The sequence below is a fragment of the Salminus brasiliensis genome, chromosome 2 (assembly GCF_030463535.1).
Source record: "Salminus brasiliensis chromosome 2, fSalBra1.hap2, whole genome shotgun sequence".
In the NCBI taxonomy this organism is placed as follows: domain Eukaryota; kingdom Metazoa; phylum Chordata; class Actinopteri; order Characiformes; family Bryconidae; genus Salminus; species Salminus brasiliensis.
In genome coordinates, this window is record NC_132879.1 from 57,856,375 (window position 1) to 57,880,020 (window position 23,646).

Sequence of the window (23,646 nt, forward strand, 5' to 3'; positions counted from 1 at the left end):
CCCTGGTCGTGAAAAACGTGAGTTTCCGGGAAGAGATGCTCTTGGGGCATGGTCACCTGAATGGCTTTCAGGTATGTGGGTACCTCCCAGCTTCATGGGTTCCGGTGCCTCCTCAGAGGACACTACACGAACGGGAGAGGAGTGCCAGGATTGTCGTGTGGCTGGGGATTAGCCACTGCTTGCTCGTTCCTGAGCTCTTGGATAGAGTGGAAGGCGGGTCATGTGTGGCCTTTCACATCATTGCTGATGTGGCGTTCTGTTCCCACAGTGCAATGGCCCAAGCCAGGACACGCCCTTTTAACAAGGACACCAAAAAAGCCACTTTTGAACTATCAGTGGGGAACCGAGAAGGTTCTCCAGCAGGAACCCCCTGCATTCGTCAGGTTCTCCAGCATATCTCTCTGGTGTTGCCACTTGCCCATATCCCATGGCATCATGTGATACCTCTGCACTACAGGGGAGGGGCAAACACACAGTAGACACACAAAATGTCACATTCAAACAAAGGAAGACAAGCCCTGGGGCCGAGAACAAGGCTGCAACTGAAATGCTTAGTCATACTAAGTCATACTTAGTCATAAAATCCTGCAGTATTACTCTACAGCATCCGCCCACATGCTTATCTACCTTCAGATCAAGCTTCTGCAGCTCTCAGCTTGTCTGGAAATGTGTAGGCAAAGTGTGTCCTTTAGTGGTGGCTCATGCATAAATTCCACTTTCTAACTGTAGGGGGAGCCCAGCCATGCTGCTTTAGTCTGTGAAGGACATCCCCTATAGAAATGTGATAAAGGCCTTCAGTCTTACATTAAATAATGAACCCCACTGTGTACAGAGTGTTGCATGTAGGTTGGCAGTGTTGAATCTTTAGTCTTGGAGTGGCCCAAAACCTCTAGCAGATCATTTGGGGCTGAACTGATTTTCACTGTAAGAAATGTAAATGTTGGCAGACCCAAAATTAAGCGAATTATTAGACACAGTTGAGATGCATGTACATGTGAACCAAGTTCATCCAGGTGTTGAACCAGAAATACCTAAATGCCTTTTGTGCTGTAGATCGCTCAGTCCTGCAGCCAGCATTGGAGATGATAAAGCAGTCAGAGAGACAGACACGAGTAGTTCAGAGACTCTGGAGGAAAACACATGATCTTGTATTTAGACGTTTATTCAGAGTGGCGTAAACCTGTAGAACCCAGGTTCCAGCTCATCATCCCAGATCTTCTTCGTTTAAGCACACAAGGAGAACTGACCTTTAAAAGACTTTTATTCATCAGAAAAGTGCCACATCCAAAACTTCTTTCAAAAGTACAGTCAAAATATAACAAACCTGCCCAAAAACTCTCATTATGCCAGAGCTCAGTATGTATTCAGACAAATACACATTTTTGCATTGGGAAACGCCCCTGAAACAAACACTGTAACATAATTCTCTTAAAGTATAAATATATAAGCAATAGAAAGAGAGGAAGCTCCATTTCAGATTTAAAAATAGAGAGAGATTACTGAATTATCATCTTTCCAGAAACCAATTATTTAAATTGCTCTGCTTTATCCAGGGATCTTCGTTCAACTTAAGGTTTAACAACACAGGTTGTGCAGATGATACTATGTTTTTTTTAAAGCAGAAATACATCAAAGTCTGTTCAGCAGTCCCTATATATTGTCACTTTCTCACAAAAACACGTTTGCTGTTTTTTAACTTTTCCTCCACTTTACATTGTATCATTATATCATGAAAAACTGATCAATAGAAATGCTCCAAGATAACTATAAAATCATTATAAAAGTCATTTGAAAGTCAATTTTTAATTTCTTCTGTAAGTTTATCGTTTTATGTGCAACAGTGACCCATGAAATGAAATAAAACTGCACAGAGCAAAAAGCAGCACTAGAAAATATACACACCTGCAAACAGTATTTCTCATTACTACACAATCACACAGAAAATAAGTAATAGACAAAATGATCTATATACATGATGGAATTAGGCACAATTATGTTATTCGCCGTTCTGTATTGCTAAATTCACAATGTCATACCTAACCTGAAATTTAATCTCAGCCACATTTCATGGGCTTCTGAATAAAAATGTTTTTTTTTTTTGCTTTAAGCAAGAGATTCAGGTTCATTAATTTGGCTCTAGTTTTGTGTGCTGATGGAATAAATCAACACAACATGCAACCAAACACTGAAATGACAAACCAAATAATTTTAATGAAATTTATGTTGATTTTTTTAAAGATGTATGTTATGAAGTTTTCAGTATTCCATTCACAATGGGAGAGGTACTTGTCTATGTGTTCAAAAGAAAACAGCTATAACAACAGCTATGTGAAATCATGACAACCATACACTGCTATAAAGCTTAATAATAACAAAAAACAACAAAAATAAAACAATAAAAAGCTCTGAAATACTCTGACCTCAGTACAGTGATTAGAAATGAATAAAATCCATGAAAAACTGACAACCTCAAAAACACCAGTCTGACTGAGACTTGGGGATCTGACTTACAGGCGTGAGTTGAAGTGAGTGCATGGGAGCGCCCATGATTTTAACTGTGGGACTCTGACCTAGCTAATATAGTACACCACTGTACTGTTGCTTATTTTGACCAAAGTGCTATTTAACCCATGTGACTACTGCCACCGGTCATACCTGACATGACCTGTGGTCCTGCCTAAAATATTTCATGACAGTGTAACTGAGTGTCCAGACTTTTTACTGTCCTGCACTGAAGTGGTGGAAGGAACTTCCACTGGGTGTCCGAACAGCAGAGTCCAACACTCGCTGTCTTCAAACCCAGACTGAAGACCCTCCTCTTCTGAGAGTACTCAGGTGAAGAGAAGAGTACTATGATCTCCATACTGACTTGTGTTTAGTAGAGTCTAAGATTAGAGGATCTGAATTTAGTCTATTTAAACTAGCTGAGGTTCTTCTTGGGTAAATAGTAAAGCACTTCTGTAAGTCGCTCTGGAGGAGAGCGTCTGCTAAAGGCCTTAAATGTAAATGTAAATTTAGGAAAGTGCTCAAAAGTATTCCAAAGACCCATTCTCACGCACTAAAGGACTTGATACACAGTTACGCATCCAACATGCTGAAATCTATCAATAACAGCTATTAATGCTCTTTTCTGAAGAAGAAAACAGAGGGCTAGCCATGAACCCCATTGCCATTCATTGGGGTCTTTCCATTCTCTGAAAAAGAAAAGAAGACAAAACACTAAACTTTGACAAAAACAGAAACTGTGCTTTAGAGCGTTGGAGGGTGTTGAAGATGTATTTCATTAAAATGACAGGTATTTAGAAACAGTAAACACAATTCCAATCTACGCAATGCCAATCTAAGTGCATGTAGTAAACCAATGCCAGTCTAACAAAGCTGATACTAAAAGGTAAAACTTTTATGAAAAAAACTGAGAAATATGAACTTCCAAATACAACTCTACCTACCTGTAGGAACTTCTATATATGACACAGGATCACTGCTGGTTTGTGGATCTCCCGCACCTGTAAAATCCACACAATATTACAATAATGTATCAACTTACATTTGCAGTCATGCATCCTGATACAGTGCCTCTAAAAAGTATTCACCCCCTCGGATACTGCCTTTATAAATGTATATAAAACAATATAATCTGACTTTTTTAATAGAATTCACAAAAACAAAACTTTAACTTAATGTTAAAGTAGATCAGATTTCAACATTAAATAAGTAACTAAGTAAAAAAAAAAGATTCTGTTTGAAAAGGTCTCAATCAGGCTTGGTTGAGGTGAACTGTAGTCTAGATTAATTCTCTTTGCTGCTCTTGCATAAAGTTTTGACTGGTGAAGAACCTGCTCAGTTTGTGAGAACAGCCTGCACTCGGCCTGACTCCCACTGAATAAGCTTTTCTCAGAGTTGTGTGGAGTGTTCTTCTGCCTTCATGGTGTATTTTTGTAGCCAGAAGTATTGATTAACTAGTATTGACTAGAGCTTCCAGACAGGTGTCTTTATACTACAATCACGAGAGACACATTTACTACACTCAGCGGATCTCTATTTCACAACCTGTGAGACAGCTAGTCTACTGCCTGCTGGAGCTCTGTTGAATTGGGCCAGTTACTTTACATTATATATTTTTATTAAATTTACATTAGTTTGTAAAAATCTGTTTCACTGATTCCATTTAGAAAAGCAATAAAAGGGGAGAAAATAAAGGGTGAATAATGTTTATAGACACTGTTTGACTTACAGTCATTTCTAATTCAGAAAGACATCCAGGTGGATTAGTGAGCAGGCTACACAGCAAATTTGCCAAAATTTAAATCAGTGATATATTCCACCTTGGAGACACACTAACTCACCAAGAATATTATAATGTAATCATGCAGCTTTACTCACAGATTATATTTTTCTTTTTCAGGACGACACAGACCACGATGACCACCAACACTGCGCTAAGGGCTCCAAGAACAAAACTTAAGACGTTCTGACTTGTGCAGTCGTAGCATTGTCCATCTTCAAGAAAAAAGAAACACAAACAAGTCCGAAATTGAGCGAGTAGAAACACCACCAAATTAAAGCAACAATTTAAAGCAATTAAAGCAACACTGTGGAAATTTGGCATTTCTTGCTCCTGGGCTCCCCCTACAGTCAGAAAGTTTGCTTTACGTTTTGAGACACCACAAAAGGACACGTTTTTCTGGACGAACTGAGAGATACAGAACCGTCACTGAAAGGTAGAGAAGCATGTGGCCTGAGGCAGTAGAGAAGAATACTACAGTACTTACACTAAAACACATCATGCTACAACTTGTTTGTTATAAAAGGGAAATCTGCACTGTTCTTATTTTCCATTACAGATGTACCAGAGGCAGATTCTATCTGCCCAATATCTGTAATTAAACTCCCTGTATTTTTAAATATATATCACAAAAAAAACTAAATATCACAGTGTCAGTTATTTTGCACCCCTGTATTTTAAGATAAAAATGTTACATAGTGCTGCTTTAAAAGTGTGACTGTTTCACTTTACATTGCGTACTGGTCTAGCACTGTGTTTCTATTTAATCTCTAAATAGTAATTCTCAGTATTCATGATACTGTTTATTCAGTTTGACACATAACAATGAAAACATGTAATTACCCCATTCCTTAATTATTGGCCCAGGGAGGGAGATGTGAGACACATAACAGTCGTAATTTGCTTTATCATCCTCCGGGATCTCCACACTCTTCCTCAGCTGGTAGGTTCCATCATCATTGGGTCTGACTCCAGAGGATTTTAGCAGATGTTCAGGCAGTGAAGTGCTGTACTTCCTCACACTCATCACCACGTCTTTGGGATAGAAGCCCGTGGCCATACAGGTCAGGGTCAGCTTGTTTGAGTCAGATGAACATTTCTTTGCAAATGCATGAACTTCAGGTGGTGCTGAGGAGAGAAGAAACAGGTGATTGTTTAAACTTTCCTCTATAGTAATTCATATCCACTTTTTTAGGTGCTGCAGCACTTGCAGTCAATCAGCAATGTAAAACATGTATCTCCAAAACGTTGACGTTACAGAAGAGGGAGCTTATTCCAAGATCAGCTAAATGTATTTTTGGAGCACAACTTACAGGATAATGGTTATGTGCTGCCTTTTGGTGTGTGGTATATATGGTGTGTTTTTATCTAGAGCTGGGCAATATGATGATATTTTATCACATGGTGATAAATTCTAAGCATATTTAGAATATCATCAGTGCTTATAAACACTGATCAGCTGCAGGTTTCATGACAGTCAGTGTGGTTAGTGCAGCAGATGTTGAGAATAAATCACTGTACTGAGTACTGGAAAGTATCTGAATAGTAGTTTTTAAATCTGATGTACTTAGTCTGATTACATGTGCTGTGATAAATATTGTATATTGTGAAAAATGTCTTTAAATATTGTGATATAGTATTTTTACCATATCGTCCAGCCCTAATTTCAATGTTCTTTAGCAAAATGCTGTGGAGAATGCTGTGGTTTTGTTTCCTGAACATTTGTCAACAGAGCAAGTTGGCATTTTGACAAAAGTAGTATTATCTAACGACCGTTAGATAATTACCCAGCAGTTTTCTACACTGCTTTAATTGATGAGGGTGTGAACCTTGCATATTGCATATTTTTGTGCTTTACACCTTGATTGATTAACAAAGCTGCTCATGTGCAAGCCATGATTAAGCTGATCTCTAGGACTGACAATCGGCTCCACTATGTTGTGTGAAATAGAAATAGTACAGCATAGTATCTGAAAGAAAACAGCTCAATATGTCTAGAGTTGTTTCACAAAATGTCAAATGTTGTTTATATGGCTGGACAATTAATTTAACAGAACGTCTGGTCCCTTTTTAAATGACGATAACAAGTGACAATCTCTGTTCCTAGAAAGCTATTAATCCTCCTCTGTATTTGTGGACTATACATCAACAGAAGCAACAGGAAGTTAACCAACAGAGCTAAACGAATTAAACTACCTCAGGACACTAGTTAAATATACTTAACTCACAGTGTTTTCTCAGAGTTTGTTTTCCGTAATCCATGAATTTGACGAGCCAGTCTACACACTCTTTCTCCAGGTAACCCTTGGTGTACTGGTTCAGGATGGCCACATCATCCCATTTCTGTTTAGTTGGTGTTGCTTCTGGAACTGGAGCTATCCAGCGCATGTTTTGATCATCGAAGGAGAGGAACTCTGAGCCGTCGTAGCTGTACTCATCAATGCCTCTCACAAACTTCACTGCTCCACTGGAGTCATCGATCTCACAGCCGTGTCTCCACTGAAGAACATGAAGATCTGATAGAAGAAGACAATGAAAACCATCACAAACACAGAACGTGAGGAACATGAGGAATCACAGAGAGATTAAAAGAGGATAACTGATGAATCACTAACCAGAGTCATTGTGCCTCATACGCTCCATCAAGATTCCCACGTTGACCCTGAACCACTGCTCTTTGCTCTTGCGAGACTGGGTGCCTTTGACCCAGTACTCGTCCTCCATCTTCTCCTTCATCCAGTCCTGTTTAGGAATCTTCATCTGCTCTTTACTGTTGTAGTAGTCGATCTCCCGGTCATCCAGCAGCCCCAGGGCTGTGAACTCATAGATGCCTGGTAGAGCGACATCCTTGTTGAGGGCGCTGTAGATGTAGTACAGAGAGTGTGTCTCTGCAGGAGACAAGCGAATAAAAGAACAACAAAAGCAAAAAATAATTATTGGAGGTCACTCCAGTCTAAATTGTAAAATGTAACCATCTCCACAACTATGATAAACACACCTACCTACGTCCTGCAGTTCTGTTACGGTAGCATCAACAGTAAAATGTTGTTTGTACATGTTGTAAATGTTGTTTGTTGATCAGTAAAAAAAGTTTTAAACAGTAGGAAAATCCTCTTGTGGTCATGTGTCTCAAAGACAGTGGAAACTTGCAAAAACTCCAGAATTGCTCTGGGGTGGATTTTTGGGGAAGCTTTGTTTCATTTTGTTTAACTTACAGCACCATGGCTAGTCTAGCAGTCAGGATAGGCTGAACACTAAACGTATGTCCAGTGAGAGGACTTACAAACTAAAACATAAAAATGATACAAAATCATTAATAAAACTGCTGGGTTGGGGGAATATAATTGCTATAGGCCTACTATGACTAGAATGGTAGTTTTAGACCAAAATTCCATTTTAAAGGATGAATCTCATTATTATTCTATCATTTTTAATGTATAATCTTTCAGAAGTTTGAGAATGCCGGTCAAATTACATAAGTTATTGATTTTATTAGTGTAAATACGTAGTGTAAATCACATCCTCCACAGAGACACACCTCTGCACATTTAAATACACATTTAATGAATTTAACAAAATTGAAAAATAATAATAAAAACAAGAAATGGAATGTGAAAAAGGTATGACTAATTAAATATATTAAATTCATTCAATAAAGTTGTGAAATGTGCAGAAAATGCCATATTTACTTTCACTTACACATATATTTACAAATCCTCTATAGGAAAAGCCACTGAAATATGTCATTTTAGACACCAACTGTACTTAATAACTGATGTAAAAATGTTAGAAAAAGTAAACAATAATGAATTTAATGTTTTTATCTCCCAATCTGTTAAATTCAGCAAATCAACAATGACAGTGTATTAAAATACATGTAGAGGAATACAGCTCTGTAGAGGATGTAGAGGACCAATCTACACTTGGATCAACTATACATGCCTACTAATTCATATTGTATACACATACACACACTTAATAGCAACTTTACAGCAGAATTAACCCCCTTCTTTCAATGGAACTTTCAATGGAAGTCAATGTAAAACAATATTTCATTCCAAGACATTTTGGAGCATTTCTGTTGGTCCATTCATCATGAAATTCTGATATAATATAAAAAATTGTAGATAGAAAAATTGTATATATAATATAAATGAAAAATACATGTTTTTTATGACTATATGGTTCATTAACTAAAACAAAAATAAGTATTTTGTGCCAGAAGGTTACATTTTAACATTTTATATCTGTTATTGTTGAAATAATAATATACATACATACAGGACAGCAAGTATGCATAGAGAAATGAATACAGGGAACATGGCTGAGGGGTGTAGTGAGTGTAATGAGGACAGGAAGACAGCAGCTGCCATACTTCCCTGTAGAGCACATTCACTGCAATGGCGCACATGATATTTGTAGGCCCTGTCTGAGACCTGCTGACGTCTGAATACAGCTCCTCTAACAGGAGCTAACAAACACTGTCACAAACATGATATATATATATATATATATATATATATATATACATATATACATACATATATACATACATATATATCACTATATATATAAATAAATATAGCTACATCTATAAAAGGCCTACAGTACTAAGAAAAAAAACTTTTAGATTAAAACCAGCAAAAACTGGTCAAATTAAAGCTTTTAATAACAACTGTATGATATCATTAGTAAATGTGTCTGCTTGTCATATTTTACAGAGTTTATAGTTGGTTATATTTAGCTACATTTTTTACTTTCGTTTTCGTCGACGACGCAGAATAACCGTTAAACTCACCAGCGAGGGTAGAAACACACATCCCCAACAGCAGGGACACACAGAGGGTCGTGGCGACCCCCATCGTTATCCTCTCCTCTTCAGATCCGATAATAATGAGCTTTAAAATCTTTTTTTTTAGTTGTTTTTAGGAAAAGTCACGTCGCGCGCCCTCCGCCGACATAAACAGAAAGAGACACTGAGACGCGGAGAGGACAAGGGGGCGTGGCCGTGTCTCAGCCAGCAGCCAATAGGACGGCCCCGGCTCAGTCGTCGCTAGGCAGATCGGACGATATTTTTCTTCCCACGCACTAATTCTGGTGAACTACACTGCGATTGGCTGCTGAACCCCGCAGCCTGGATAAGGATTGGCTACAATTCCGTTCTCATCCGCTCTCCGCGAATCAGAGTAGAGCAAGCAGCCTACGTCACTTGTCTCTGGGTAAACGCTGTGGTTTGAGGTTGAGTCTGAGCCTCACAGATACAGCAAACAGGAAACACTGATCAAACAATGAGAAACACTTATAAAATGAGAGAAAGCTGACAGATGTGACATGAATTACAACTAAAACACAAAAACAAAATCACACAAGCACGTTTAATCATGTTGGTGATGTCATGGAAAGTTGGAAAGTCATAAAAACAAGACAAGACAAGAACAGTTCACTGTCACACATCTCTAAAATGGCAGCGTAGCCAGAGAAGGAAACACCTTACTTGAGTTTCCTATAGAGGATTTGTTCATATAGGTGTAAGTGAACGTAAATATGCAATTTACTGCACATTTGACAATTTTATTGAATATATTTAATATATTCAATTAGTCATACCTTTTGCACATTCCATTTCTTGTTTATATTATTCTTCAATTTTGTTAACTCAAGAACTGCAAAAAAATATATATATTCCAAGTTAATTGGGAGCATTTTTGCTTAATTTCTAAGTAATCTAGTTAAATTTCGACACAATATAAAGAACTACCAGATTCACATTACGTCCCAAAGTGAAAAATGACAAAAATGGAGATAGCAGCTTTATACTGTACTTACACACAACACATAAATATACAATCATGCAAATTAAGAGTTTTGCCACTTTATTGCATTAAAGAAGGTTTTAATTAAAGTGAAACACAACATTCATGTCACTAAAGGCTGTCCTAAAACTAGCTGACACAAAACTTAAAGCCTGCTTTTAGGAGCTGGCTTTAAGTTTAATTTCACTAAAACCCTCTAAAATCTTTACTTCTGTTTTAGATCAGACTGGATACAAGAATATATTTACATAAAAAAAAGAACCATATAAAAATATATGCCAGATACAAATCACTGAAACATAGGAGGATAAAAGAGAAAAGGCCGGTATTAGCATATCCTCTCATTTTTAAGAACATCATATAGACTGAAAAACTACATTTCTTTATCCTTTGGTGCTTCTGAGCTCTCGAACTCCTGGTTCTAAGCTCCATCATTAACAGTAAGCATAGTGCAGTATAGTTTTTAATATGGGAGATTTATTTTAAGGTAAGACGGAGGTATAAAACCAGTCACTGACTGGAAAAGAGTTCATGCATAACCCTGGATGCTGTAGACCACAATCTGCAGAATGATCGAGCTCTGTGGAAAATAAATTCCCAACCATTCCCTGTGAAACACAGAGGGTGACATCAGTTACATGGATTTATTCAATGTATTAGAAACACCCACACCATACTTACATTTACTGGCCACTTTATTAGAAACCCCTACCTTATAGCATCATTATATTTGTGGACAGTTGCAGACAGTAGCCTGTATCTGTTGCGATAAATGTTTACTACATGTGGCCAAAGTTTATAGACACCTGCTCAGGTAATACTTTTCCTGAAATCAGAGCTATTACAGAGAGTTTGTCCCACTTTACTACAGTAAAGGTCACAAAAGTACTGGATGGAGCTCCACCACCATCATTCCAGAGAACGCAGTTCTTCCACTGCTCCACAGCTCCTCAATGCTGGGAGGCTTTATACCCCTCTAGCCCACGCCTGGTATTATTAGGCAGCATGGGGACTTTAGCACCATGTGCAGAGGGCTGCTCCATAGGGCCCCATTATACTAGTCAGTGCTTTTCTATGGAGATCTTATAAGCAGGAGATCTGCACGACTGAACGTTCATAATACTTAATACGAAGTTCTTAATACGATGAGGACTGTAGATTTTAGAGTTGAATTTACAAACTGAATATATTGAAAGATCCTCAGATATAAAGAAGAAAACATTTGGATTCATTCCAGACTTAAAACTCAAAGTCAATGTTTGCTTTGTTTTAAGAGGTAAAACATGGTAGCAGTGAGTGTAAATGCTTTTACTGGCAGTGCAGAAAATTTCAGCTGAGCCCCTTGCTCTGCCCCTTTCACATTTTATGGTTTGGTTTATTTCTACTGTACATTTGTGTGTATAATTTACTTACAGGCATTTGGCTTGCAGGAGTTTAAGCAGGTGGGTTCAGCAGTGCCTTCCTTTCCTCCTGCCGAGGCTGACCATTTGCAGCAGCTTTCACGTTCTCCGCACTGCCATGTGATGACCCACCACTTTCTCTTCCTGATAAAAAAACAAAGTCAACCACATTTAAATAGGGACAACCGTTCATTAATACAAAAATTACTTATTAAAAAAGTATTTATTATATAAATGAGCATTACCAGAGTCACTGTCATTATGCGCTGAAGGAGAATCCAGAAAAAATATAGATTACAATAAAAATAGAAATATAATATAAATGAAAGCAATACATGTTTTTATCAGTGTTTTTCTGTCCAGAAAAGTTTTTATCTAATAATTTTTAATCGAATTCAGTTCAGAAAATAGCTGTTTGCTTCTATGTGATACAAGAAACATTAACAACAATTATCCCATTACCACAACAAAGCTATAGTAACAGCTAAAATGAGAATCAAAGGCACATGGATCTCACCTGGTTGCATAAGTGGGGTAGAAGAAACAGGATCTAAAGAGAAGTTTATAGAAGCATTAATATATCTGCATGAATATTGGCACCAGTTGTTTCATGGCAATTATTCACTTATTACTCCAGATATGTTCTTTAATGGAGTCTTTAAAACACGAGTAACTCATTATCTAAGCTAGTGTTGATTTCCTGGATTATCACACCAAAACACCATTGCACCATTCCATTTTTTCAAAAGACTAGTGCTGGAATAAGAAATGTCAGAAAAGTCAATCATCATCATCATTCAGATCATTAAAAAAACTATGATACTTACCCACTGCAACTGATAGCTGATTAACTGCAGGACTGGACTGCCCACTTCCTGCACTTCCTTGAATAACACATAAAAAATACCAATGCTAATTAATTCATTGTCTCCATTTTTTGAATTTGCTTTTTCACCACAGTAGTAATAACTTCCTGCTTTGTAATACACTGTAAAACATTTGTGCGTGATGATCAGATCATTAAAGAAAACACTGATACTTACCCACTGCAATCGATGGCTGATTAACTGCAGAACTGGACTGCTCACTTCCTGCACATACTTGAATAACAGCAAAAAGGACAATGCAAATTAATTCATTAATTGTCTCCATTTCCTGAATTTGCGTTTGACCATAGTAGTATTATAGTTTCACAGGAATCTGTATTAATATAGTCTACGCTCACCCTTTTTCCCTCTCTTTTTGATTAGGAAAACAGTGGCGCCAATCACCAGTGCGATCAGGCCTCCGATCACTATTCCAACAGCTATCATAGCACCAGGCTTACAGTCACTGCATTTATGATCTGTAGACAGAAAATCATAGAGTTTGCTTGTAAACGACCAAAAACAATATTGAGAATATGTCTTCTCCTCTACCTCCTCTCATCTGTTGTGGCATTTAGTTTTTCTCAGCACACTGCAAAATGCTACTGAAAAACAACTGTAGATGTTCTGGAGAAGGTTCATGGGAGTCATTGCGATATGTGAACCTCTAAAGTAAGAGTTTTCATTGTTGTTTGTTTGTTGGTTTGTTGGACTTAATTTCCAGCCTAGTGTATCTTCACTAGGCCTATTTCACCAGCCTATTTCATCTGACAGACGATTTTGACTGGTAATGGCATCATTCCCATCCCATAAAAGCACAGATGGGAAATGAAAGCCAGGACCCATGTTTCTACTTGTAGAAAGTGCTCTGGCTTGTTAGTCTACCCCGATAAAAACGTACCCCAAGAAATAACAGTTATTTCCAACTCAGTTTGGTTTAAGCATTACTGAAAGCTCTCTTACAACTATAAGAAGTAGTGAAGCCAGTGAAGGTTATATTATTTGAAAATAATTGAGAAATGATGTGCTGTATGACAAAACCTGCTATTTATACTTGACCCTATCTAGAAGTTGGAGAATTGTTAAGACTAATGTCCAATTAGAAGTTTGTAATTTTTGACCAATTATTCCACTATATGGATATATTCAAGTTCCATGTCATAACCATGGAAAATACATTGGTTTAGTCTTTGCACATTTGCATTTACAATGACACTGAGCAAATCAGTACAATAATCAGCTATGAATATCAATAATCACAGATGTAATTACCCCATTCTGTAATCAACGGTTCTTTCAGGGAGCTGTGAGTCACATAACAGTCATAAACCGCTGCATCACCCTCCGGGATCTCCACACTCTTCCTCAGCTGGTAGGTTCCATCATCATTGGGTCTGACTCCAGAAGATGTCAGCAGATGTTCAGGCAGTGAAGTTTTGAACTTCCTCACACACATTGTGACGTCTTTGGGGTAGAAGCCCGTGGCCATGCAGGTCAGAGTCAGTTTTTCTGGGTCACTCACAGATTTCTTTGCAAATGCACGAACATCAGGTTTAGCTGGAAGAAGCACAAGGAATTCATTCATTTTAGATTTTAATATCATCAGTCATGAGTTAAAAAGATTCCTCCAAAAGCTTTCTAGAACTTACAGTGTTTTTCCAGAGATTGTTTTCCGTAATCCATGAATTTGGTGAGCCAGTCCACACACTCTTTCTCCAGGTAACCCTTGGTGTACTGGTTCAGGATGGCCACACCATCCCATTTCTGTTTAGTTGGTGTTGCTTCTGGAACTGGAGCAATCCAGCGCATGTTTTCATCATCGAAGGAGAGGAACTCTGAGCCGTCGTAGCTGTACTCATCAATGCCTTTCACAAACTTCACTGCTCCCCTGGAGTCATCGATCTCACAGCCGTGTCTCCACTGAAGAACATGAAGATCTGATAGAAGAAGACAATGAAAACCATCACAAACACAGAACGTGAGGAACATGAGGAATCACAGAGAGATTAAAAGAGGATAACTGATGAATCACTAACCAGAGTCATTGTGCCTCATACGCTCCATCAAGATTCCCACGTTGACCCTGAACCACTGCTCTTTGCTCTTGCGAGACTGGGTGCCTTTGACCCAGTACTCGTCCTCCATCTTCTCCTTCATCCAGTCCTGTTTAGGAATCTTCACCTGCTCTTTACTGTTGTAGTAGTCGATCTCCCGGTCATCCAGCAGCCCCAGGGCTGTGAACTCATAGATGCCTGGTAGAGCGACGTCCTTGTTGAGGGCGCTGTAGATGTAGTACAGAGAGTGTCTCTCTGGAGGAATAAAAGAAGAGACAAAAAAGAGCATCTACTAATTATAGGGTTCACTCAAAAATACATAAACATTGGAAAAAATGGATATACACACAATATGGACAACAATATTGGGACACAGCTCCTACATTCATTGTTTCTTCTGAAATCAAGAGTATTAAAAGAGTTGATCCTGCTTTTGTTGGAGTGACTAGCTCAAGGAAGAAGGCTTTCGTTTGGAGGTAATTTGCTGTGGGGATCTAATTGCATTCAACGACAAGAGTATTAGGGAGGTCAGTATGTTGGATGATCACCACATCATCCCACCCCCAACTCATCCCAAAAGTACTGGATGGAGCTCCACCACCATCATTTCAGAGAACACAGCTCTTCCACTGCTCCACAGCTCCTCAATGCTGGGTCTTTTGTGGTTTGAGCACTAATCTGTAGTCATTGTGATGATCTTTAGGTCTAGCGAGTCAGTAGGTGGCAGAGCTGAGATATCAGTGGTTGGAGCTTGGTTGAAAGGTCTCTCAGAGATTAGACAAGAATGTCACTTAACCGGAGCTCACAAATTCCTGTTCGGCCTCCGGGACACTTTCGCTTTCTGCTTTACATTGTTTGTCATCCAGGAAGGTGTTCAGCAAATAAAAATCCTAAAACAGCCTTGTCCAAAGTCTTAATCAAAAGTGTAACATCACTAACATGACTAATACAAGATTGTGTTAATATATTTACTGGCACTCTTAAGCTGTGACACTGATCTCAGGGTTCCTGGTCTTTTTAGAAAAAATAAAATAAAATTCAGGACTATTTCAGGACCTTTTTTTATTACATGCAAATTCCTCTGTACATTCCTTTTAGAGAAATGTGAGGCTCACTGGTTTTAGAGCTGCCCTTGGAGATGAACAGGCTAATGTTATGGTATAGCTAACCAGTGGCTTTAAAGAAAGCAAGCCATCTTCCAGAATGTGTGGCTTTTAATTTTATCAGGTGTTTGCCCTCTCCGTACACCACGCTTTCATTGAAGGAAGCATTCTAGACAGTGAAAAGACGAAACCGTGTAACCAGGTTGGAGTTCTGTTTTCACATTTTTACACTATTTCTAAAAGATTAAAGTCCAGCCAGAGTTTTATCAACAGCAGGACTTTGGTCCCTCCAAAATATTTAACAGCCACATGTACGACCTGTGTTGTATGCTCTGGTTTGTATTTAGGGTGTCTTATAACCACAAATGTAAAAGATGGGCTGGATGCAGGCACATTTAACCTTCTACTGAACATGAACGTATCTCTCAGACTGGCTGACCAGTTCTTAATAGACTGAGGCAGGCCTGGAGTTCTATAGCTAGACTACTACTACTAGCCCTCTACTGGTTCTAACAGTAAATGGCCTATACAATACACTAACAATATACCTAACAATATAGAGCAGTTTTCACATATATTGTTGGTTTAAGTGGGAAAACAGTCCAATATCAGCCGTAAGGAGCTCTTCTTCCTGATAATGTAATACACAGAAAACCCCAGCATTAAAGTGACCTTTCCAGCATACCGGCCTACAGTGTTGACCCAGGCAACAGTGTGTGTTTACGATGTGTTGGTTCAGATTACATTACAGATGAACCTTTTAACCAAGTTTAACGTTTTAAAACTGGATTTAACAATTAGTTTAAAATCTCAGTCAAATACAGCCCTGGGTGGTGTTTCTGTATAGAACACTGGATTATTTTCACTTTGAGTTTTAGACTGTACTCTGAGTAGGATTAAGAGTTTTAGACTGTACTCTGAGTAAGATTAAGAGTTTTAGACTGTACTCTGAGTAAGATTAAGAGTTTTAGACTGTACTCTGACTAATATTAAGGGTTTTAGATAAAATATATAAATATGAGCTAGACTTACCGCTGACCACTGAAACCACAACACCGACCAACACCAGAGCCAAAATATCCACGTAGGCCATTCTGTATATTTCCCTCAGCGCTCTGTACACATGCTCAGGTATTCCGCCCTTCAGCTCACCTGTGTGACTGGAAGAGATAGGGCGGGGAGAGACACTAAACAGGTGCAGTTCACTGAAAATACCCACAGAAAGAGTCACCGGCCAATCAGGAATAAGAGGTCATCTGAATCCAGGCAGAATGAGCAAATAAAAGTCTAGGAAGAAGGAAGTTGAAGCAGTGTATTAGAACTTCATACTGGATATTAATGTTATTAGAGCTTCATACTGGATATTACTGTTATTAGAGCTTCATACTGGATATTAATGTTATTAGAACTTCATACTGGATATTAATGTTATTCAAGCTTCATACTGGATATTAATCTTATTAGAGCTTCATACTGGATATTACTGTTATTAGAGCTTCATACTGGATATTAATGTTATTAGAGCTTCATACTGGATATTAATGTTATTAGAACTTCATACTGGATATTAATGTCATTAGAGCTTCATACTGGATAATAATGTTATTAGAGCTTCATACTGGATATTGATGTTATTAGAACTTCATACTGGATATTGATGTTATTAGAACTTCATACTGGATTCAAAGTAAACACTCAGAGACCTGCTGCCCATTATAAGTGAATCTGTGAACCTGTTTGGTCTGGAAAAGATGGAAGGACGACTGATAAAGTGGATAAAGGGTTTTAATGAAGGGGGTGGATTTGAGCTCCTCTGTTGGTTGAGCTCACCACAGTTGAATATTTCACACCACATCCAGAGTCAGAGTTAGTATATGTACAGCAGAACATCACATTGTTACTGGTTCAGGAGATCAACACTGGTTAAACTGGCATGGTTTAAATACACTATATTCTGAGGAGACTCATTACCGTATATGTAAGATAGGTTGCTGTGGTACAGAAAAGTGATGATTTGACAGAGACAGGATGCAGAAACCTGTTGTCTTCTCTTTCTGCTGCTGTCTTTCTCTCTACCACCAACCCCTCACTTACATACATCCTCACTAAAATTCTATACACATCTGGCCACAGCAGCATTGGCTTATTAACATTTATATCATTCTATATTATATATCTCATTCTCTCATTTGCAGTAATGATAAAATGCACTAAATGCACTCATTTTAAACATGTACATCATTTCTATATCAAAATAATGTGTAAATGAATACCATAATAATTCAATTTAAATTTTGGTTATTAATAAAATATATGATATATCACATCAACATCATCACTGGCCGAATTAAGTCAATTAAAATAGAAAATAATGTTGATGTAATGCATTTTTTCACATGCAAATTATGTTCACATTTAAATAAATTCTACACATCCCTTTTATCAATGCAGCCCTGCCCACTGCCCCTCCCCTCTCCCACATCATTTCCTTCCAAAGCGGAACCCGAATCCTCCTTTCTGTCTGTTAAAAGCCTGTAGACCTCCAGCAATGGACATCAGCGCCTCGTTCCTCTTCTCATTGCCTTCACCCTCGTCTCTACCTCCTTGCTGGTACTGCACCGTCTCCATGGGGTAATGTGGGAAGGGTCCCATGGGTCTACGGCCCAGCTCCTCTCTCTGGCCCCTCAGCACCCCAGCATTGGGGGCCGGTGCCCAGCCCAGCTGGTTCTCCACCCCCTGAAACCTGGCCAGAACCTCCTCAGGCCCAAGTTCCCCAACCAGAGCCCATGGCTTTGCCTCTCCAGCCCCTTGAGCACCACCCAACCAAGCCTGGAGCTGCAGAAGAGCCGCCTCCCAGTCTGGGCCATCCAGTGTGGGCAGATAGGCTGCTGAATGGTGGGGAAGACTCAAGCCACCTGGAGATAGGATCAACAACGCCAGCGAGAGCAGCACGGGTGCAGAGAGGGACGAGCAGACGTGGACCAGCTGAAGCTTCATCTAGAAGGAGATGAGAGAAAACCACAAAGTTACACATTAGCCTAATTCAGTGCATTTATGTAGTGCTATGGATTCCAGCCCTGGTCCTGAAGTAGTTCACTGCATTTCAGCATTTTCCCTGCTCACATTCACCTAATCTAAATAATAACTAGGGAACAAGCTCATGATAAGTCACATTTAGGAATGTCTACCCCCTAGCAAACCTAGGACATCCATGGTAGATGTTGTATTAGCATAGGACAGCAGCTCCCAGCTCATTTGGCAAAGCATACTCTGATGCTTTCCTTGGTGTAACAAGCCAGATCCCACTATCCACCCAATTAACAAAGCCCTGAAAAAGATAATTTATAGACATAATGCCCCCCAGCAAACATGAGCCATCCACAATCCACAGTTATCAACAGTTCAGTGGTTACCAGCTCTGGTCCTGTAGTATCTCTATCCTGCATACAGTGGTTCTCAGCCCCGTATGACGAAGCATATTTCAATGGTTTGGCTGCTCTAATACATCTGATCCAACTGATCAGCTCATGAACAGGCCTTTCCAGAGATGAAGCTAGAGATGTGCTAATGCCCAGAAAACTCTTAAATGTGCAGGACAAAGCTTCTACTGGACCAGAGCTAGAAACCAAAACCACAAAAAAGTTAACCCACCCATGTAGGAACATCACAGCTACAATAATTAGCATCGTATTTTCATACGATTTCCAACAGAACATCCACCAAATACATACATCTACAACAAACTACAGAGAAACAATCCTTTTGAATTACCTTGCAGAGTGCCGTAGATCTCTTACCCATCCACTATCTTGCCCCTTAAATATGGATGCAGGTCATGCCAGCCCAGCATCAGAGCCTTCAAGAGCCTTCTGCAATTGGTTAGAAGCTTCCTGACGCAGGACCTTGGTGCAGTGATGCCTTCAACATTCCTCGGACGTGGAAACAGAGGTTGCCTAAGTGGCGGACCAAAAGTGGCCAATTACTCTGGGGAATGACTGTCTGTTTATTAAGAATGGCCACAAGTCACAAGTTCTAATTCACCAGGAAGTCAAAGAAACATCTAGAAGAATCCTTTTGTAATCTTCTCAGGGGAATAGTGTTAGTGCTGTATCATTAGACCATGATGGCTCTGATTGAACCGAATGCTGCTTAAGGCTTGAGCTTTCCTAGAAATCTGAGCGCCAAAAACTCATCAGTTGTACTCACTGATGTCACTCTTGAGACGGCGTTAGACTACGATCGATGGTTCAATTGTTCAACACAACCTGGGTCACCAGAAATGAAGCTGTTTCAGGACAATTTAGGTCTTTAGAAAGAGTTCCTTCTCAGAGCCTTAGCTACACCTTAGCTATGTACGTACAGATGTACTTAGAATAGGATAGGATATTATTGACCCACTGCAATAAATAAATATACAAATAAATACATAAACAAACAGTGTATCTCCTTAGGCCAGAAACATACCCAACCCAAGTTTGCAAATGCAAATGCCAACAGCAGGCTTGTACCTGTTCCTGCTGTTCCAACTCAGCATATGTTTTTATGTTACTGTGGGGGTTAAAACAGTTGGGGGGCAACTGTGTTTAGCTAACACAGAAATGAAGGTGCACTATTTTACTGTGCAGCATTGCTTAAAGAAATATGACCTGCATGTAAGAGTCATCGTGAGGAACCCTTCCCTGCAACCCCATGACAAAAATCTAAGAGACCAGAACTGTGGACTGATAAAGATAAACTTACAGCATGTTTGTTAGGAGAGAACAGGAGCAGAATTTGCAATTTTGCAATCCATTAAGAGTAGAAAAAAAATAGTTTTTACTTAAGAAATCATCAACATAGAATCCACTAGATATTCCCTATTGTATCAGATGGAGCTTGAGGAAAATGTAAGAGCATCTGTCCACAAACTAAAGCTGAAACGTCACACAGCTGAAAGATTTCTGCATGGAGGAGTGGGAACAACTTCCTCCCAGTAGATGTTCATAGACTGATAACTTTACAGACTATAGGAAACATCTAAGTCAAGTTATTTTAGCCAAGGAGGCAAATACCAGCTGTTAGGGCTTAGGGAATCTTACATTCCTTCAGTTTTATTGATTAGGTTAGATAACCTCCATCTCAATATTGTTTAAATAAAGATTAAAAATCCAGATTTTTTAAATATTAAAAGGACAAAGATTTTCATGGGTTGTCCTAATCCTATCATAAGACTGCACATACTCAGTGTAACCGGCCTGCTATTTCTCTCAGATGTGTTTGTACTGCTGTCCTTGTTTCTGTTTGAGGTGTTTACTGCTCTACAGAATAACTCCCTGTCTTTGGAACCGTTCTACTTTATTGTCCTTCATGTTAGATATTTGCTCTTTGCCCCTATGAGGAAAGTGAGATAAGCCATTCTGTGTTTAATGATCTTGTGTATAACTACTTAACTATGTTACAAAGTGAGGAGTGTGGTTTAAGTGCTTTAGGTCTAGCTAAAAAGAGGCCTTAACATTGCTTCCAATGTGAAAAACCATATGTATTTTATACATGGATCCCAGAGTGTCCCGTTCTAATGATCCTGTTAGGTTTGAATTGATTGATTAGGCTTCATTTTATAGAATGCCATAAAGTAGACCACTGCTTGACTTTGTTGGTTGTGGTTAAACTCGGTCATTAGAAACGCTGTCTGAATAGTTTTGGACACAAATCAATGAGCCAAAGCATTACTAAACCTTCCTAAAATGATGTGACGGTGGTATGTGTGGTATGTGTGTTATCTGGCACCAGGACGTTCCAGAAAATCCCCAAGTAAGGTGGAAGATGGAGCCACTATGGACTGGACTTCCTGTTTTTCCAGCACATCCCACAGAGGCTGGATCAAATTGAGATCTAGGAAATCTGGAGGCCAGAGCAACACCTGAGACTCTTCGTCAGGTTCCTTAAATGATTCCTGTAAGGCGTTCCTCCTGTAACTGTCATTAAACGTGTCTGTTGACGGGTGCACCCAGATGAGAAAGCCTAAGCCTTCGTGGTCATCGCATATTGATGAACCTTGGGTGGCTTAAGTTGGTGGACTGTATCTCCTCGGACCACTGTTGGTTGGTATTCACCACTGCTTACCCCTCCCCAGGCCTCCAACAGTCTAGCCATCTAGGTATGACCTAGGTCTTCACACTGCCCATCTCTCTTCATCCAACACATCCAGGGGTCATAATGTTTTGGCTCATGGATGTAAATAGTGTACAATAATCATCTGAAAAAAAGGCTCGTTTTAAAGAAGAGTTTATTTGACAGGCATGAATAACTCTCAACATACAGAAAATCACAGCACACACACACACACACACACACACACACACACACACACACACTTATCTGAAGACAAAAGCTACAGAAACTGGTCTGACAGGGTGACGCTTCTTAACTGTGACAAACATACAAACTCATGAAGTCAGAAGTTCTGATTGCAGACGTCTTGCAATCACACGAAGATCTGGAGATAACAGGGAACTGATAGAGAAGTGTACTCTGACCTCTTAGAACATACACCACCGGCAATCACACACTCAACCCAGCCTGAAGCAGCATATGCCCTGATCAGTGTGAACTTTGCTGTCTGAGTGTGTGTGTGTATGTCTGTGTGTGTGTGTGTGTTTAAGTTATGGATTGTGGAACACAGCCAACAGTCATACCGCACCTTTCTTTAGGGTTTCAGATTTCAGTCATGGAAATGTTTTCCTTTGCTAAGCGACATTTATTAAGATCCACTGAAGACTCTCCTACTGTGTTCTTTCACTCTGTAAAACTGACGAAGACCAGCAGAAATAAAAAAAAAAACAATAAATACATAAAGAAATGACTGCATTCATAACGGAATAAATACTAAAATACGCTACTTACACATAAAACATTGTAATATACACTTATCAGCCATAACAGTAGGTCCCCCTTCTGACCATTCGAGGCATGGACTCCACAAGACCCTTCCACAAGGCGTCTTGCTGTGGTATCAGGCCCCAAGACTAATGCTGACAGCAGTCCTGTAAGTTGTGAAGTGGGCGGGGCCTCCATGAGCATCAATGATCCTTAGATGCCCATGACCCTGTCACCAGTTCACAGGTTGTCCTTTCTTGGAGCACTTTTGGTAGGTACTGACCACTGCATACCAGGAGGAACACCCCACAAGATCCTGATGTTAGTGGAGATGTTATGATGACCCAGACACTGTCTAGAACCTCACAGTTTGGTTCTTCTTGTCGGAGTATCTCAGATTCTTACGCTTGTCCGTTTCTCCTGCTTTTAACACCAACATCACCTTCAAGACCTGGTCACTGTTCACCTGCAGCCTGATATGTAGATCCCACTTCTGGACCCAGATAATCAATGTGTTTTACTTCACCTGTACTAATGTTATGGCTGATTGGTGTACAATCAATTATAGTATGCATATAGTGTGCATATAGTTTAGTTAATACACTATATGTCCAAATGTTGGACACCCCTTCTAGTTAATGCATTATTTAGCTACTTCCAGTTACACCTATTGCTGACACAGGTGTGCAAATGCACACACACAGCTTGTCTAGTCCCTGTAGAGAAGAAGTACTGCCAATAGAATAGGACTCCCTCTCTGGAGCAGATCAACATCATGAACCTATTAGCACCATGCTGCTAATACCAGGTGTGGGCTAGTAGAGGGGTATAAAGCCCCCCAGCATTGAGGAGCTGTGGAGCAGTGGAAGAACTGTGTTCTCTGGAATGATGGTGGAGGAGCTTCATCCAGTACTTTTGGGATGAGTTGGGGAGTTCTGGACCTCAATAAAGCTCTTGATGCTGAATGTTAATTGTTAACACTCCTGATTTTGAAAGAAACAATGATTTAGCATGTGTCCCAATACTTTCGTCCATATAGTGTATTTACTGATGATTAAAATCAGCTAATTCCGGATATCCACATGGACATATGACCAATCTGTGTGTTTACAAGCTTTCTTACCTGCTGTGGGTGGATGGTAGTGTTACCCACTACACTAGACCAACCACACACAGCTGATGGAGCACATGTGTTTAAGATGTTTAGCCAACCTGACCCACAAAATACACACATTCATACTAAAACTAGATGCTAGTCCCCAAACTTTTG

At 39.4% G+C, this 23,646-nt stretch overlaps 3 protein-coding genes across 3 annotated transcripts; all 3 read right to left on the reverse strand.

The window, feature by feature from the left end:
- Positions 1 to 1,243: 1,243 nt before the first annotated feature.
- On the reverse strand, positions 1,244 to 9,271 carry LOC140549550 (class I histocompatibility antigen, F10 alpha chain-like). The gene is made up of 7 exons (XM_072673281.1): positions 9,084 to 9,271; positions 6,901 to 7,173; positions 6,514 to 6,801; positions 5,129 to 5,413; positions 4,384 to 4,500; positions 3,450 to 3,506; positions 1,244 to 3,194 (listed from the first exon to the last, which is right to left on the reverse strand). Exons 1-7 carry the CDS (start codon positions 9,145 to 9,147, stop codon positions 3,151 to 3,153), a joined length of 1,128 nt encoding a protein of 375 aa, XP_072529382.1. The 5' UTR covers positions 9,148 to 9,271; the 3' UTR covers positions 1,244 to 3,150.
- A 375-nt stretch (positions 9,272 to 9,646) lies between these two features.
- LOC140549551 (zinc-alpha-2-glycoprotein-like) lies at positions 9,647 to 16,666 on the reverse strand. Its single transcript, XM_072673283.1, has 11 exons — positions 16,554 to 16,666; positions 14,401 to 14,673; positions 14,014 to 14,301; positions 13,637 to 13,921; positions 12,724 to 12,843; positions 12,542 to 12,598; positions 12,326 to 12,382; positions 12,016 to 12,048; positions 11,744 to 11,764; positions 11,512 to 11,642; positions 9,647 to 10,706 (listed from the first exon to the last, which is right to left on the reverse strand). The coding sequence occupies exons 1-10, from the start codon at positions 16,612 to 16,614 to the stop codon at positions 11,533 to 11,535; spliced, it is 1,305 nt and encodes a 434-aa protein (XP_072529384.1). The 5' UTR covers positions 16,615 to 16,666; the 3' UTR covers positions 9,647 to 10,706; positions 11,512 to 11,532.
- A 1,336-nt stretch (positions 16,667 to 18,002) lies between these two features.
- qrfp (pyroglutamylated RFamide peptide) lies at positions 18,003 to 19,360 on the reverse strand. Its single transcript, XM_072674026.1, has 2 exons — positions 19,293 to 19,360; positions 18,003 to 18,518 (listed from the first exon to the last, which is right to left on the reverse strand). Exons 1-2 carry the CDS (start codon positions 19,320 to 19,322, stop codon positions 18,003 to 18,005), a joined length of 546 nt encoding a protein of 181 aa, XP_072530127.1. The 5' UTR covers positions 19,323 to 19,360.
- Positions 19,361 to 23,646: the final 4,286 nt, after the last annotated feature.

Coding starts and splice junctions, on each gene's coding strand:
- LOC140549550 (XM_072673281.1), bottom strand. CDS start 9,147: ATGGGGGTCGCCACGACCCTCTGTGTGTCCCTGCTGTTGGGGATGTGT. Junction 7,174..9,083: donor GTGTGTTTCTACCCTCGCTG/GTGAGTTTAACG, acceptor TGTCTCCTGCAG/AGACACACTCTCTGTACTAC. Junction 3,507..4,383: donor GAAAAAGAAAAATATAATCT/GTGAGTAAAGCT, acceptor TGGATTTTACAG/GTGCGGGAGATCCACAAACC.
- LOC140549551 (XM_072673283.1), bottom strand. CDS start 16,614: ATGGCCTACGTGGATATTTTGGCTCTGGTGTTGGTCGGTGTTGTGGTT. Junction 12,844..13,636: donor ACCGTTGATTACAGAATGGG/GTAATTACATCT, acceptor TTCTGTCTACAG/ATCATAAATGCAGTGACTGT. Junction 12,049..12,325: donor TCAGCTATCAGTTGCAGTGG/GTAAGTATCATA, acceptor ACTTCTCTTTAG/ATCCTGTTTCTTCTACCCCA.
- qrfp (XM_072674026.1), bottom strand. CDS start 19,322: ATGGGTAAGAGATCTACGGCACTCTGCAAG. Junction 18,519..19,292: donor GATCTACGGCACTCTGCAAG/GTAATTCAAAAG, acceptor ATCTCCTTCTAG/ATGAAGCTTCAGCTGGTCCA.